Below are 14749 nucleotides of genomic sequence, written 5' to 3'. Positions count from 1 at the left end.
ACTTTAGGTATTTACTTTAATTCTATTATTATTATTCTTTGGAAATTTATACAATACTTTTTATTTATTGATACTTTATGATACTGTAAAGTTTTTTTCTGGCAGAGGAATTACTGCGGGGTCCACTACCTTTATTTCCTACTCTACTTGCGAACGGATAGAATACGATGTCGGGCCCGAGTCGTTTTCCTTTTCACGAAATGTCAGAACTTCGTTTAGTGTTTCATATAATAGTTAATATACTTACTTAACTCTTTGTTCCATAGTAGCTGATAGTAGCAAAATTGTTTTGACGGATTGAAAAAGAAACTGATTTGACTAATAGTCTAATGTCAAATACCCTATTTGTAACAAGGTAACCGCTTCAATATTGGAACTGCTTTATTGTTCTGGTCTCCCTGAGCAGTTCCATTTCACAAAATAGCACTAAATGCAAACGCTTGTTTTCTAGATAAGTCCAGGTACAGGTCCAGGTCGTCCAGGTCCAGGTGCGGGTTCAGATTTAAATAAATCTCCGTCTCGAATCTATTAGTCCAAAGACATAATAGGTAGGTACTCACTTAGATCTAATAACATCCATCCACGTTTGTTTAAAAATGAGTCGAGGACTAACAAAAATGCATAATGTAAAAAAATAATTTATGTAATATATAATAATAAGGGAACTAGGATGCAAGTCTATACCTATTACCAGGTAGTAGCTTAATCTGGGGTAACTTAGTATCAGTACTTGGTTGATCGAATTACCTACTCCATCTACTCGTACATTTGATAAATTAGCAAAAGCAATTACAAAAATTATCCTTAATGAATTAAATATTAGTTAACTAAAAGGAATTAGAATTCTAATTTTACTAAAGTGAATTTGAAGTAAGACTATAGGTAATACTAATTTCGCATGGAATGCTTGTAGATTCTACCAAGTGTGGTAGAACAGCCTTTTCACTACGCTTCGTCGCTGCTGTCGACGCTGATTAACAGTTCACGGTGCGAAGTATTCTGGAAATTAATGTGTTTTGATTAATAATAGGCCTGTTGCAAGTAACAAAGAATCATGGAAATAATGGTTTCAACGAAACATATATGTTAATATGATTCTAAAAAATGGCCCAATCTCAGTATAAACTGAAGGATTATTAATATATTCAATAAAATAAAAGTGCAAAATTCTTCAATCGGCCATTTTTACTGAAACGCCAATCAGAAACGTTCCAAACAGTGACGTCATCAATCCATAACATATTTCTTAAGCCCCCTCCAGACTATGTGCGTGAATCGCGGCGCGACGTCGCGGAGCGAACATATCGCGAAGTTGACGTATGACTCCACACTCGCACACTTCACGGCGATTTCGCAGTTTGGTTTGCGGCAAGATGGCGGAAAAGCATCAGCTGATCGAGTTTAACTGTTAGTTATCTATGGCATCATACGTGATTTAGCTGTTTTTTCATTTTGTTTTCTTGTGAAACCGTAAAATATAGCTGCTTAATATAATATTATCATAATATAATCAGAGCTGGGCACCGTTAATCAAAAAGTTAACTTCGTTAATCGTTAATCCGTTAAATAAAAAGTTAACTTCGTTAAACGTTAAAACGTTACTTTTCAAAAGTTTTAACGGAAGTTAAAGTTAATCGTTAATCGTTAACTCGAAATCGTAAATATACACAATAAGAAATAAAACTAGGAGAAATAATCATAAATTTTGATTTTTATTAAAGACTAATCTACTAATTAACATTGTAATCATTACTAATTAATAATAGCATAGCCAATAAAAATATCATTCGCTAGCATCTGCCATAAGGTGCATGTGCCCCTTCATGAACATGAGCATATTAAAATTGTCGTCTGATAGCGACGCCCGTTTTGGAGAAAAAATATCTTTTTCCGCCGCCTTACCGCCGAAAACAGGCGTTCCACGGCAGCACTCGATGGTATACTAGTGTTATATTTGAGGCAGCGCGCGGCCTTGGTGTGAGTAGGTACTTAGGTATTAACGATTAACGGACTTAAGAAAAGTTAACGGAAGTTAACAAGTCCGTTACAGGTTTTGAAAGTTAACTTAAAAGTTAATCCGTTACTCGAAAACTTAACTTCGTTAATTAACGATTAACGGATTAACGAGTTAATGCCCAGCTATGAATATAATTAATATTATCTTGCCACAGAAGAGCCAAAATAGTGTGTAATGTGGAGTCTTGCAAGTTCGCGCTTCGCGTCTCCTTTGACGCGGGCCGAAATACCGACAAAAAACGGAGAACAAGGCGCGAAGGCGTGAACAATCTGCGAAATCGACGCCACTCTCGCGTTCGCGGCTTGGCCCGCGATTCACGCGCATAGTCTGGAGGGGGCTTTAGAGCAACATAGACAACCTCATTGACCGAAATCTATACGTGGGCACCAAAGAGTTCGAAAGGTGCAAAAAAAATGTTATTTCGCCACTAAACATTTATTACGTCCAAAAAATATTATTACACGATATAAAGTAGATATCTAGGTAAACCAGAACTTTGGGGGTATTGTCAAGAGGGCGCTCGTTTTGAATTTTATATAGCAACAATTTGTATAGTGGGGACAATGGAAATTGGCAGATGATTTTTGTTTTATTCCGACAACTTTAATAAGTGCGAAGTTTGATGTTTGGATATTTCTTCGGTTTTTACGCTATAAAATTCGTGAATTTTACGACGTATGACACATAAATCAAAATCATCCAAATCTATTTTCTTTTTTTGTTTTCTTTTTTTTAGGTTTGGTCGTTTAATTCCGCCCTTACGCCCTTCGCTAGCAATCCGTGATACCGATGCATGCGATACACCTAATACACAAATCAAATTATTACAAGACATCAACCAAATCGTGACGACCTGACTATAGTGACATTTGTCCATAAGTTTGAAACTTACCCGTCAATTCAGGTGGTAATTTTGTTATGTTTTCTAATGGAAGAAATTTCTCTCCCGCACGTTTTTTTTTTTTCAATAAATAACTATATACACTGTTTACAACTTTTTCTCTGTAAAATCTAAAACTTTCGGCATGATTATTGCAGTCTAATAATAATTCACACGAAACTAGACAAAGCAATGTTTACATTGTCAATATTGACAACTATCATAGAGGGTAGATGTTGTCTATTATTAAAGTTGTTGCCATTGCTAGAAATTAGTACCAACAAATTTCCGTAACATGGCGCACCCTCAATAGATCCTGGTTCACCTATATTTGTTATTATTTAAATAAAATGCTAAATAATACGATATTTCAACAACAAACTTTTTTAATTATTTGGCTGAATGGAACTATCATTGCCATGTTGGCTGTCGTAACTAGAAAAAATGAAAAATTAAAAAGTAAAACCGGCGTTCGGTGATTTTCACTCAAAATTTACATGTATCTAAATAATTCATCTTAAACTGCAACCGTGTGAGAGTTTTTGTGTAAAATGAGTTATTGTGATAAATTTTGGTAATGTATTTATCATCCCTAATCGTAATATATGGTGCTGAATTAACAATATCATTCGGATTCAAGGGAAATTCGTAACTGTAAGTATGTAAACAATATCTACCACCCTACCACCAACTAAATGATGACGTCACAAATGGCATGCGAGGCGTTTTCGCGCGAAGTTTAAACTAGCTATAATAAAATGCAATTATCTATGTTAAATCTTATGAGTATAACTGAAATATAGTGTTTTTCGGAACTAATACAAGTGTACCGACGATATTAAAAGGGTTTTCAAAATTTGTCATCAGGCCTATTGTAGGTACGTAAAAAAATATAAAAAAACATATCTATATTTTTTTTTTATATGCTAGGAAGTAAATTTTCAATCAGATCATATTCAGTCAAAGCAAGACTAGGATTCCTAGCATGTTCAGAATAACCAATAACTGTCTTTTGTATTTCTGCTCTCCAATTGTGATGGTCCCCTTAGAATACTGAGTATGGCGTGCTCTCTGATCGATATAATCGAAGTTGAGAATGACCCTAGAACGTTATTCAATATTCACTATAATAAGTTGGAAGACATACCCAGGCACAGCATCAGTGCTATGAATGGAAGGATGGGGCGCGTTCACAAACACGTGGTGCACGTTACGTTGCAGCCAGTAGGTGAGCAAGGCGGTGAACACAGTGAGCACGACGCCGCACGCCAGCGCGGCGGACGCGCCGCCGCCGCCCGCCGACACGAACACGCGCGCCCACATCGCCTGCCAAACTGACTCGGTCCACGTCGAGTACTCGCCGGACGTGAAGTCGTACTCTGATAATTACGAAATACGCAAACTACAGACAACACTCTAGTTTTTCGTGTGTGCTTGTACTGCTTGTACAAGGTTTAAATACATGTGCAAGCTACATGCGCCGTGTGCAAGTGCCTTTGGTCCGGTCCGGTTGCATCAAACACAATGGACAGACCGATTAACGTAAAGTAGCCAGTCGAAATATAAACCATCACATACAGTATTTTATAAGGACGCTATTATCTACTTCTACAGACAACTCGTAAAAAAAAAACAGTACATTACATATGATCAAACCATTAAGAATTATGTACTACTTAATGCTTTACCTGGAACGATGAAGGCGGGACTAATAGCTTCACTGAAATTCATATTCGTTTCTATGCAAACTCCACTGTGGTTCCAGCCACGGAGCCAATAGTACGAGAAATCCTGAAACAAATTTAAAGTTCACATAAAGTTAATCTATTACTGTTAAAGTCTTGCGAGAACACAAAAATATCTTCAGGATATTTTCTCTCTGGGATTTGCAGTGACCGATATCACCGACCGACAATCCGTCAAGTCCAAATTTTAGCGCTTGCATCAATTCTTGGCATTAGAACGCCGAGTGAACATCGCTCCTTTAGAGAACCATTAGAAGAAGCTAGGATAACGCTAGGGGAGAGAGAAGTCCTTGAAACATACACGATGGTACTGAACGACACTTGTTCAGCGGCAGGTGTTGTTGAGCGAGAGCAAGCAGTTGGCCGGCGAAGGCCATCGCGCTCGACACGTACGTGGCCACTCCCAGCAACTCTTCGCCGGGAGATGGTCGATGTTCCTTAGCAAGGGTACTGACCGGGCTGACGGCAGCGTCGCACTGGGTCTTGTTGAGCGACAGGTGCTGGCCAGCGAGCAGCGCCATCAGGTGGCCCGCAAAGGCAGTAGCGCTCGACAGGTACGTGGCCACGCCCACATATAAGGGCGCGGGGCGCGGCGGCTCCTCGCCCGGCGCCGGCGGCGTCTGACCGCCGTAGTCGGCCGCAGATAGGAGTTTGCACAGCTTGTCTTCGATGAAACAGTACAGGAGTTCGTCCACCTGTTTACATTGAACATTGAATAATTCGTCTTTATTATAGGGCATATATTAGTACACACGAGATATGATTTGAAACTAGAAACAAAATGGCTGCGATGCATTACACAACCCCTCAGTGGAACTGCCAGAACCTGACACCCACCGGCCAAAACTCTTCCTTAGAAAGGAAGGGAGGATCTTCCTTTCTTATAATAATTTTGACATAAATACTATAAATCTCGCACCAGCTTTTATGAATTAACTAGTGATGTACCGACTATTGATTTGGCCGACTAGCCGATAGCCGACTAATCGGCGCTCGATTGGCCGATTAGTCGGCTAGTCGGCCAGATCATTAGTTTCATAAAAGTTTAGTCATTTATTCAATATTGTATTGTCACGTACATAATAAGGTGTTACAATTTAAAAGGCCAGTTCATGACACCCTGTAAGAGCACATAATAATAGTAGGTACATACTTATTTACAGTTTTATACGATTTAAACAAGTCTATATGGTGATATAGTTCAGGTGAAAAACAATAGTTATGCTCCTTTGCTTGCGCTATTCATCATATTAGCTTGGCTAAAAGGTGTTCTCTACAGGTTCAAAGACCTACCTATCACAAGAATCCTCGTTCAATTTCTTTCTTTTATTTGCGATCCTGAGCAGACCGTCAGTACATCAGCTTGTAGGAGGTATTTCCAAGGGTCTATTTCCCGTCAAGTCTCTAAGTTTTGCAATAACATTAACAGTTCCCCATGGCTCCACCATTAAAAAAAAAAAAACAAAAAATGAATAATAATAAAATCACTTAATATCGAACTTGGCCATGAAATTACACGAGAATCAGTTGAGATCGACCTGTAGAGGAAAACACCAGCACACGAATACGCTAACGATAACGATCAAACGGTCAATTATATAAACAAAAGTTTTTATATGCACCCTGAATAGGTATTTTAGTAAAATAGACATAAAACATATGGTAAATATTGACTGTTGATTTCTTTTTTTCTGTTTTTCTTTCACTAATAAAGTGCCGACTAATCGGCCATTTTTGCCGACTAGTCGCCGACTAATCGCCGACTACAAATGTGGCCGGATAGTCGGCTTTCCCGACTAGTCGGCGACTAGTCGGTACATCCCTAGAATTAACCTAAATATACGTAGCCTCGTGCCTCTCAATGTACATTACGATGTACAATCTGTTTCAATGAAATTTCAACTTTCATTTAAATAAACAAATTTTCTTGTCTCGTAAAATTATCGAACAAATGAAATTCAACCCTATTACAATATAACTAAATTGAAACTTCCTTAGCTATAATTTTATATGGTGGGCGTCATGAGGATAGGAACACAATTCGCCATAGAAGGTATTGATTAACAAGTGTGTTATTAGATCTAGCTAGACGACCATGCTTAGCTTAGGTGCATGCACACACAAAGTATTGGACAATAATGACTTACCTATATCAAAAATAAACGACCTTTTTTCTACGTTAAATATCGGAACCCGAACGGCCATTCACATAAGAGTGAGAGAGAAAATGAAATGGGAATTTACCAAATGTGCAGAAGCGGTAACGGCACCGGCGTAAGGCTCGCCCGAGACCTGCTGGTACAGCGTGTGGGCGAGCGCCGTGGCCACGCGAGAGATCTTCACTTGGAGGTCCCTCGTCGTCATGTTGCCGGTGCTCACCAGCGTTTCCGTTGGTACAACTGAATAATATAAACAAATCAAATAATATACTTGGTGTATACTATATATTCTCGCTCAAATAGTATAAAATATATCACTTCACAAAAAAGAAATGTGCAACAAACTGACTACTTCTTCAAATAAAAGACTGCTTAAATTCGCAGGTTTTCGGAGAACTTTGATAAGTACAGACATCGTAAAAGTATCACAATGAAATTGCATAAAATAAAATAGTACTTACAAGCCCCGTCCGTCCCAATAGTTATATTGTGATATCTGTAGTTAATCTTTTCATAGTCGTCCATTGCAGAGTTGTAGAACATATTAGTGAATGGCCCGTTATGGTCGGCGAGCAGTAATTCGGGCAGTTCGCTGGTCGCGTTGCGCAGTAAACGACGGAATGAATGCAGCGAGGAAGGCGGCAGATTGTTCGAGAATGCCTCCGTCACTGTAATGTTGTTCTTGTTCAGGTATTCCTTCAGATCCTTTAGAAAATTTGTAATCTGGAAACATCATTGCATGGGTCATATTACAATAAATTATGGTACGAATCGAATGATTTACAATTGTAAGCCTTTTCCTCACGTGCTTCATTGTTTTAATAACTGCCATGGCCCATGATCTAAAAACTTGTCATTAATTTTAATCCGAAAAATATATTTAGGCGTAGGTTAATAACGAGCAAATATTTACGGATAAGCAGTTAATACTGCATGTAATGACTCAAATTAATCAAAGTGTGCCAGGATGCTACATGCTTAAAGCGGATAATGCTCTTTATCCTTCAGGACGGTCTGAGAGGCCTCCGATATGTCGTGCCGGCCGGCTGTACACACTCATCAAGAGACCCCGAGACAGGCCGAGAACATGCTGCTCCCTTCTCGTCTTGTTCTTAGTTGTTTCATCTCGCCCATGTCCGATTGGGTCAGTTTTATGCCAAGGCTCTCGACGAGTGTGTAGTGTACAGCCAACATCCGATCTCGACGTGCAGGCCGATGTCAGTCCGACGCCCGGGCGCTGTGATACTGGTCTAACGTAGCGCTCGCGTAAAAATTACGAGACGCAGTTAAGACTGAATGAATTGACTCACATTAAACAAAGTGCCAGGGTCCTCGGGTGCATATGCGTAAAGTGGCCAATCCTCTGTATCCTTCAGGGCGGGCAGCGAGCCCCCGATCTGTCCGATCTCGACGTGCAGGGCGATGTCGGAGGGCGCGAGCGGCGCGTCGGGCGGCCACGCGCCGCGTGACAGGTCGAACGCGATGCGCTGAGAACCGATGTAGTCGAACGCTTCACCGTTCAACAGCGTCCAGAGGACGTTTTTACCTGAAACACGCACAACTTTTTAGCATATTCGTCTCTATGTTATGTAACCATCACGTGATTTACTAATGTAATGGGATCCACAAATCGACTAAATAACTAGGTGTTACGAATTCAATCAATCGATCAAATGCGGCACTGTATCGAAAATCAAGTCATGTAGCAAGGTGAGTGGAGCCCCATCAATGACATACTACTTGCTAGAATTGTGTTTTAAAGAGTAAATTCAGGGACTTAAACTTAGTCCATCTATTCTATACTATATGTTGATTGGTTCATATAAAATGGGATGATCGTGAATATCTATCAACTTTAGAAGGATAGAACACGCACTGTCTAATTGAAAACTGAAGTATACACACCATACTTGGAGGCGTCGGTTGCAGGTATGATCTTGCTGAGAGTGGTGGCGGCCGACATGAGGGCCACCATCCCGACCACTGAGCTAGCAGCTCCAGGTGCTATGCCTGAATGGAATATAATATTAATAATGTACTAGTATACTCTAATACTGACTAAAACGGGACTTAATCGTGTATAATAATTTTTTTAAATGTACCTCTACCGTTTCGAGGATGGCGTTGTCCCCGTGGTCTCGGAGAAGACTGACCATGGTATAATAATATACTCCGCCTGGTACTCTATTCCGAGATTCGCGTATGACCTAACTGACACGGGCCTACGTCATCATGCTGTTTACAGGTTCTCAAACTTTAAAATGTGGGAGAATTTTAACCAACGGTGAAAATTATTTTAACGGCATTAAGTTTAAGTTCTTCATGTAGAAACATAGTAAAATAAAACAAATCTAATGTATTAAATTAAACTTTATTTATCTATCCAAGACAAACGTTTGAAAAACTAATTCACAGTTACACATTAATTACCAAGCTTACGACGTGAAAAGTTTGGAAAACACTGCGACTGCTGACACTGAGCGAGAAGGAAATAACAATTAACACGCGTTCGACAAGGATGACGGTCAGGGCATGAAGTTATCTAGATCCGAATTGTCAAATGTGACAGCGCTATTCTGTGTTGCCAGTAATGTAAACAGAATTACCCGAACGTCTGAAATTTCTGTCGTGAATCGGAAGATATTGCTAACGAATAATTAAAAATGACGTGTTAATGTAAAATTTAAGATAAAATACATATAAATGAAAATTATAAAATTATAAAGAAATATTTTAACTTGTTAACCATAGGTATAATGTACCCATGTAACATGTTATGTTGAAATAAAGTGGCAATGTTATTGTGACGTAGGCCCGTGTCACTCTGGGAATAGAAGACCATGTTTTATTAGACCATGGTTGACATCAACATTTTCTAGCCCGCGAGTTTTTCGCACTACCCGCACCTGGTCTTGTTTATCAACTTGAACGTTTCGCACACTAGGCACACACTTTTAAAAAGTTAACTATACGCGATTAGGTCCCGTTTTAGTAAATAATAATGAGTATAAAATCATGAATGTTTAAATAAGTAATACCCTACCCTAATACTACCCTAATAATACTATTTTCGTTTTTATTTCTACGAATGAAATATTCTTACATGGTTTGCTCCACAAGCAAAAATCCTCGTCTGACAACTTGTAGGAGGGCGGAATTATTCCCTCATTTTATATTAACCTAGTATGGAAAATTCCCAGCACTTTTTGATCCAAGATCCGAATAATTAATCCATATCATCGACTTCTAGTCTATTACTTTAATATGGAAAAGTATATTTTTATAAACGTTGGTGGAAAACAAGCATACGGCCCGCCTGCTGGTAAGCAGTCTCCGTAGCCTTTGGACGCCTGCAACTCCAGAGGGTGTTACATGCATGCGTGTTATAGGTATATTGTACATACACATAAATAAAGCTAAAGAAAAAAGGAAAAGAGGAAGAGGGGAAAGGGGTTGGCGCGTAGCCAAAATGCCAATCGCTTACGCTCCGTAGCGATCGAAACGCAACTGTCACTGTCTCACTAATATGGAAGAGCGATAGAGAGACACAAAGCGTTTCGTTGTCGAAGCGATAGCGATTGTAACCTTGGCTAAGCCGGCTGTACGTTGAAATGTCACCAAAATGGTTAAATTAGTAACGAAGCTTCGTAAAACAGGTATAGAAGGACATGGAAGTCCCTCTGTATAACTGCCAACTAAACTCACCGTCGAAGAGTGACGCGGTATCGATTCGAGCTGTTACTAGTATAACATCCTTTTTCTTTTGTTGGCCCTGTAAATAATAATTCAATTTTAACGTCCAAATCGTCCAAGAGTATATAAAGTTTTGTTGGTTTGTCAATAGAAAAGTCAACTCTTCTTGTGACTCTTTACAAGCCAGATTGAATAATCTGATAGGCCAATCCTGATGTGAACCAAATAGCCTGTACAGTCACCTGCAATAGTATGTCATTCTTCGATGGCCGCAAAAATATCTGACACGATCTTATTTGTAGAACTCTAAGAGCGTGTCACATATTTTTGCCGCCTTCGAAGAGTAACATACTATTGCAGGTGACTGTACAAGAAGTAGGAGATATACATCTATGTAGATAAAATGATTCATGAATAATGAAACCTTACCTTATAAAAATTATAAGCAAAAAAATATATTAGCATAAATAACTTAATTTAATTAAATAGGCATTTTTTATATAAACCAGTGGTTTTAACCTTTTAGTGATAAGGGACTGTTTGAAAGTAAATACATTTGACGGATAAAGGGTTTTCTTCGTAAATTCGCAGACCAGTGCAGTTGCTTACAGGAACCACCAGTGGTCTACAGGCACAGGCAGGCCAGGCAGGTGAACTAACAGTGACTTAAACTAATGTTAATATAAATGTTCTAGTTATTCTCCCTATTACCTTATTATGAAACTCAGTAACATGATTATAAATCAAAGTACTAACCTTATCTCGAGGAAATAACGAATAGTACACATTATTGTCTCCTAACGGGTCGCATACTTTAGTGGCAGTTAAAAGTGCACTTGCTGCTGATCTGCAACACAGAGATTCAGTTAATTACATCAACAACAAAATATGTAGAACAAGACTAAGCTAACTCTGCACAGACTGTGGAATTGTCAGCATGGAATATTATGATTGTTATTATGGCACTTCCACACTTTGTCACATCAAGTCAGCTTGGTCTAACCATGTTATATGACTTAATTGGACACAAAAAATAAGTCTGAGGGCAAAATATGACATCAGCTATTGCTAGATTTTTGTATGTTGAAGCATGCTGTAGGAATGTAGGACTTATTGCTTTGATGCATGGGCTTAGGCCCGTGAAGATGTTAGGCTAGATTTAATTATCCTCCTAAGGGTCACTATTCAAAAATAAATAAATAATAGTGTAGCAAATATTGTTGAATTTCTTTCATTTTGAAATGGAACAGTAGAAATAAATGCAACTCTGTTCCTATTGAACATTGTTTATATTACATTCAAGTATTTAATACTATAGTATCTAGCCAACATGTGAATAGGCCTGGTCCAAGTAACAAAGAATCATGGAAATAATGGTTTCAAAGAAACATATATGTTAATATGATTCTAAAAAATGGCCCAATCTCAGTATAAACTGAAGGATTATTAATTTATTCAATAAAATACAACTGCAAAATTCTCCAATCGGCCATTATTATTGAAAAGCCAATCAGAAGCGTTCCAAACAGTGACGTCATCAATCCATAACATATTTCTTAGAGCAACATAGACAGCCTCATTGACCGAAATCCATACGTTCTCACCAAAGAGGTGATCTCTCATCGAAGGTGCAAAAAAAATGTTATTTCGCCACTAAACATTTATTACGTCCAAAAAATATTATTACACGATATAAAGGAGATATCTATTTGTTATTATCTAAATAAAATGCTAAATAATACGATATTTCACCAACAAACTTTTTTAATTATTTGGCTGAATGGAACTATCATTGCCATGTTGGCTGTCGTAACTAGAAAAAATTAAAAATTAAAAAGTAAAGCCTTTTCACTCAAAATTTACATGTATCTAAATAATTCATCTTAAATTGCAACCATGTGAGAGTTTTTGTGTAAAATGAGTTATTGTGATACATTTTTGTAATGTATTTATCATCCCTAATCGTAATATATGGTGCTGAATTAACAATATCATTCGGATTCAAGGGAAATTTGTAACTGTAAGTATGTAAACAATGTCTACCACCATACCACCAACTAAATGGTGACGTCACAAATGTCGTGCGAGGCGTTTTCGCGCGAGTTTTAAACTAGCTATAATAAAATGCAATTATTTATGTTAAATCTTATGAGTATAGCTGAAATATTGTGTTTTTCGGAACCAATACAAGTGTACCGACAATAATTAAAGGGATTTCAAAATTTGTCATCAGGCCTATTATTTTGAAGAATAATTTTTGTAGTCACATTAGTTTAAAAATTATGGCTCACCTCCTCCGACATACAATACTGTTTACCGCGGCCCACATGAATGAATTCAACTGAATGGAGCATAAGGGTTTTCCTACTTGTGACTCCAGATCAAGGTTGTACCTAAAAAGAAATGGTTCATTGAGTTCAATGAAATTGGAATGAAATAAACTTGAATAATATTGGTACTGTTTTGGCTGTGGTTGGCCTGTAACTGCAAGCATTGTTGAGTACAAAATTTTGATAGTTTAGCTCATTAATTGCATTGTATAACAAAGTTTATCCAAAGTACAATTTATTAAAGCATTCATTTTACATTTCCATATTTTGAATACTTTACCTTTCATAACATTGTCGAATTTTTACAATCTCCTCTAACCGTGCAGCTGGCAAGTAAAATATTGGGAAGGGTATATCTCGTCTGATGAGGCCTGTGCCAACAGGGTTCCAGGCAGACTTGTCTTTTGCAGAGCATTGGCTGCCCTGAGCTGAATAGAATTCATTAGGACATGCAGATTCTTGACTAAAGGAATAGGTGCTGAAAGTTAAGAAAGTAATTATGCAATGTGATATATATATAGAATATGCAGTAAAACACAATGAGCATAATTTTGATATCATTTTGATATACAAGGCACAACATTGACAAAGAAAAACATTTAAAAATTCTTGATATGCTTTTACCAGCATTTACTTATGTTGACTTTTAATTTAAATACAATAAAGAAAAACTGTTCCAAAACTAAAACTTTGAACAGTCATATATTTAGGACAAAATTGATTTGCCTCGATTTTAAGCATACGCATGTAAACTGCTTACCTCTCTGTAGCATTTTCATAGAGAAGTATTCCAGCCACATTATCTGAATTATCCATAAGTAATTCAACTACATTCTGAAACATGGCTGTACTGACCACAGCCATGTAAGGGCCTGCGCTGCCGTTGAACACCAGCCACTGGGCATCAGTCACATCCTTAACCATATGCACAACACCAATAGCTCCTTTGTTTGATGCTGCAATTACATTGATACATTGACATATATCTCAGGACTGGCATTACGAACAATATGAATGGGGCCAGTACAGCAGTGTGACACCCCTAGAACACGATTGGTTGAGGAGTTCACATCACGCGCGCGATTGGCTCGAATTCGTGAGTGACACCGCTGAACTAGTACGATTTTTAATGCCCGTAAGGCCCGTCCTGAGATATACGTCAATGCATTGATATAACTCTTATATACTGTGTTGAAACTATGTGACATAAGATATCGTATAAGCACTTACATGAGCATCCAGCTTGATGAGTCCCATTTAGTCGCCTGAAACATGCTGCACCACCTTCTATGGAGGAGTATATTTGCCCATGGAGTCTTTCAGCTACAATAGCTGCAAAAATGTTTTCAGTTTTAAAATAATAACATCGCACATGTTTAAAGGCCAAAAATGTTTGACATCTACTTACGTTGTATTATAACACAGCACAGGAAAAGGAAAAGAAAATGAAACCCCATTGCATAAATATGATAAGAGAGCTAATTAACTATATTACATTATACAGTCAACTCCATCCGTGATTGAAACAAGCGAGACTATGAAATAAAGAATTATATGATTACTAATATTACAGCTTTCCCTAATTTGGATTGCCGACATACACTTGAATCAAGAATGATATTATTTTATTTCTCGAGATGACAGTGACATGCATGACACAATGATGACACCCACCAGAGCCACAGATAAGAAACAAGAATAGTGCATAAGGGACACTACAGACAAATCTGAATTCAGAGAAAATTCAGAGCTGGATAGACCACTGGCCTGGCAGTTTTTTTATTATTCGCAGTCAATCAAGCGATAGAGAGGCTCATAAAAGAAAAACAATTTTCGTATTTAGCGGCAGGGCCTCCGAAGTCGAGATTAGATTAGATAAATGTTGGTGAGGTTTAATGAGCCCTTTTTTGTCTCGTATGTCCTCA

The 14749-nt window shown here is 38.0% G+C and overlaps 1 protein-coding gene across 1 annotated transcript; it reads right to left on the bottom strand.

Annotated features, from left to right (window-relative positions):
- Window positions 1-627: 627 nt before the first annotated feature.
- On the bottom strand, window positions 628-14442 carry LOC134804646 (nicastrin). The gene is made up of 15 exons (XM_063777755.1): window positions 14233-14442; window positions 14055-14156; window positions 13585-13780; window positions 13105-13302; window positions 12786-12887; window positions 11251-11341; window positions 10507-10573; window positions 8707-8811; window positions 8112-8347; window positions 7263-7524; window positions 6887-7041; window positions 5098-5337; window positions 4586-4688; window positions 4045-4276; window positions 628-999 (listed from the first exon to the last, which is right to left on the bottom strand). The coding sequence occupies exons 1-15, from the start codon at window positions 14279-14281 to the stop codon at window positions 975-977; spliced, it is 2163 nt and encodes a 720-aa protein (XP_063633825.1). The 5' UTR covers window positions 14282-14442; the 3' UTR covers window positions 628-974.
- Between the last annotated feature and the right edge of the window lie 307 nt (window positions 14443-14749).

This window comes from Cydia splendana, chromosome Z (genome assembly GCF_910591565.1).
Source record: "Cydia splendana chromosome Z, ilCydSple1.2, whole genome shotgun sequence".
NCBI classification, from domain to species: domain Eukaryota; kingdom Metazoa; phylum Arthropoda; class Insecta; order Lepidoptera; family Tortricidae; genus Cydia; species Cydia splendana.
This window is presented reverse-complemented; position numbering and strand designations above follow the sequence as displayed.

Excerpts from the sequence above, each read along its gene's own strand:
- LOC134804646 (XM_063777755.1), bottom strand. The coding sequence starts at position 14,281 with ATGGGGTTTCATTTTCTTTTCCTTTTCCTGTGCTGTGTTATAATACAA. Across the intron at positions 7,525-8,111 it reads ACCCTGGCACTTTGTTTAAT|ATTACAAATTTTCTAAAGGA; the intron begins GTGAGTCAATTC and ends TGATGTTTCCAG. Across the intron at positions 7,042-7,262 it reads TATTGGGACGGACGGGGCTT|TTGTACCAACGGAAACGCTG; the intron begins GTAAGTACTATT and ends TATATTATTCAG.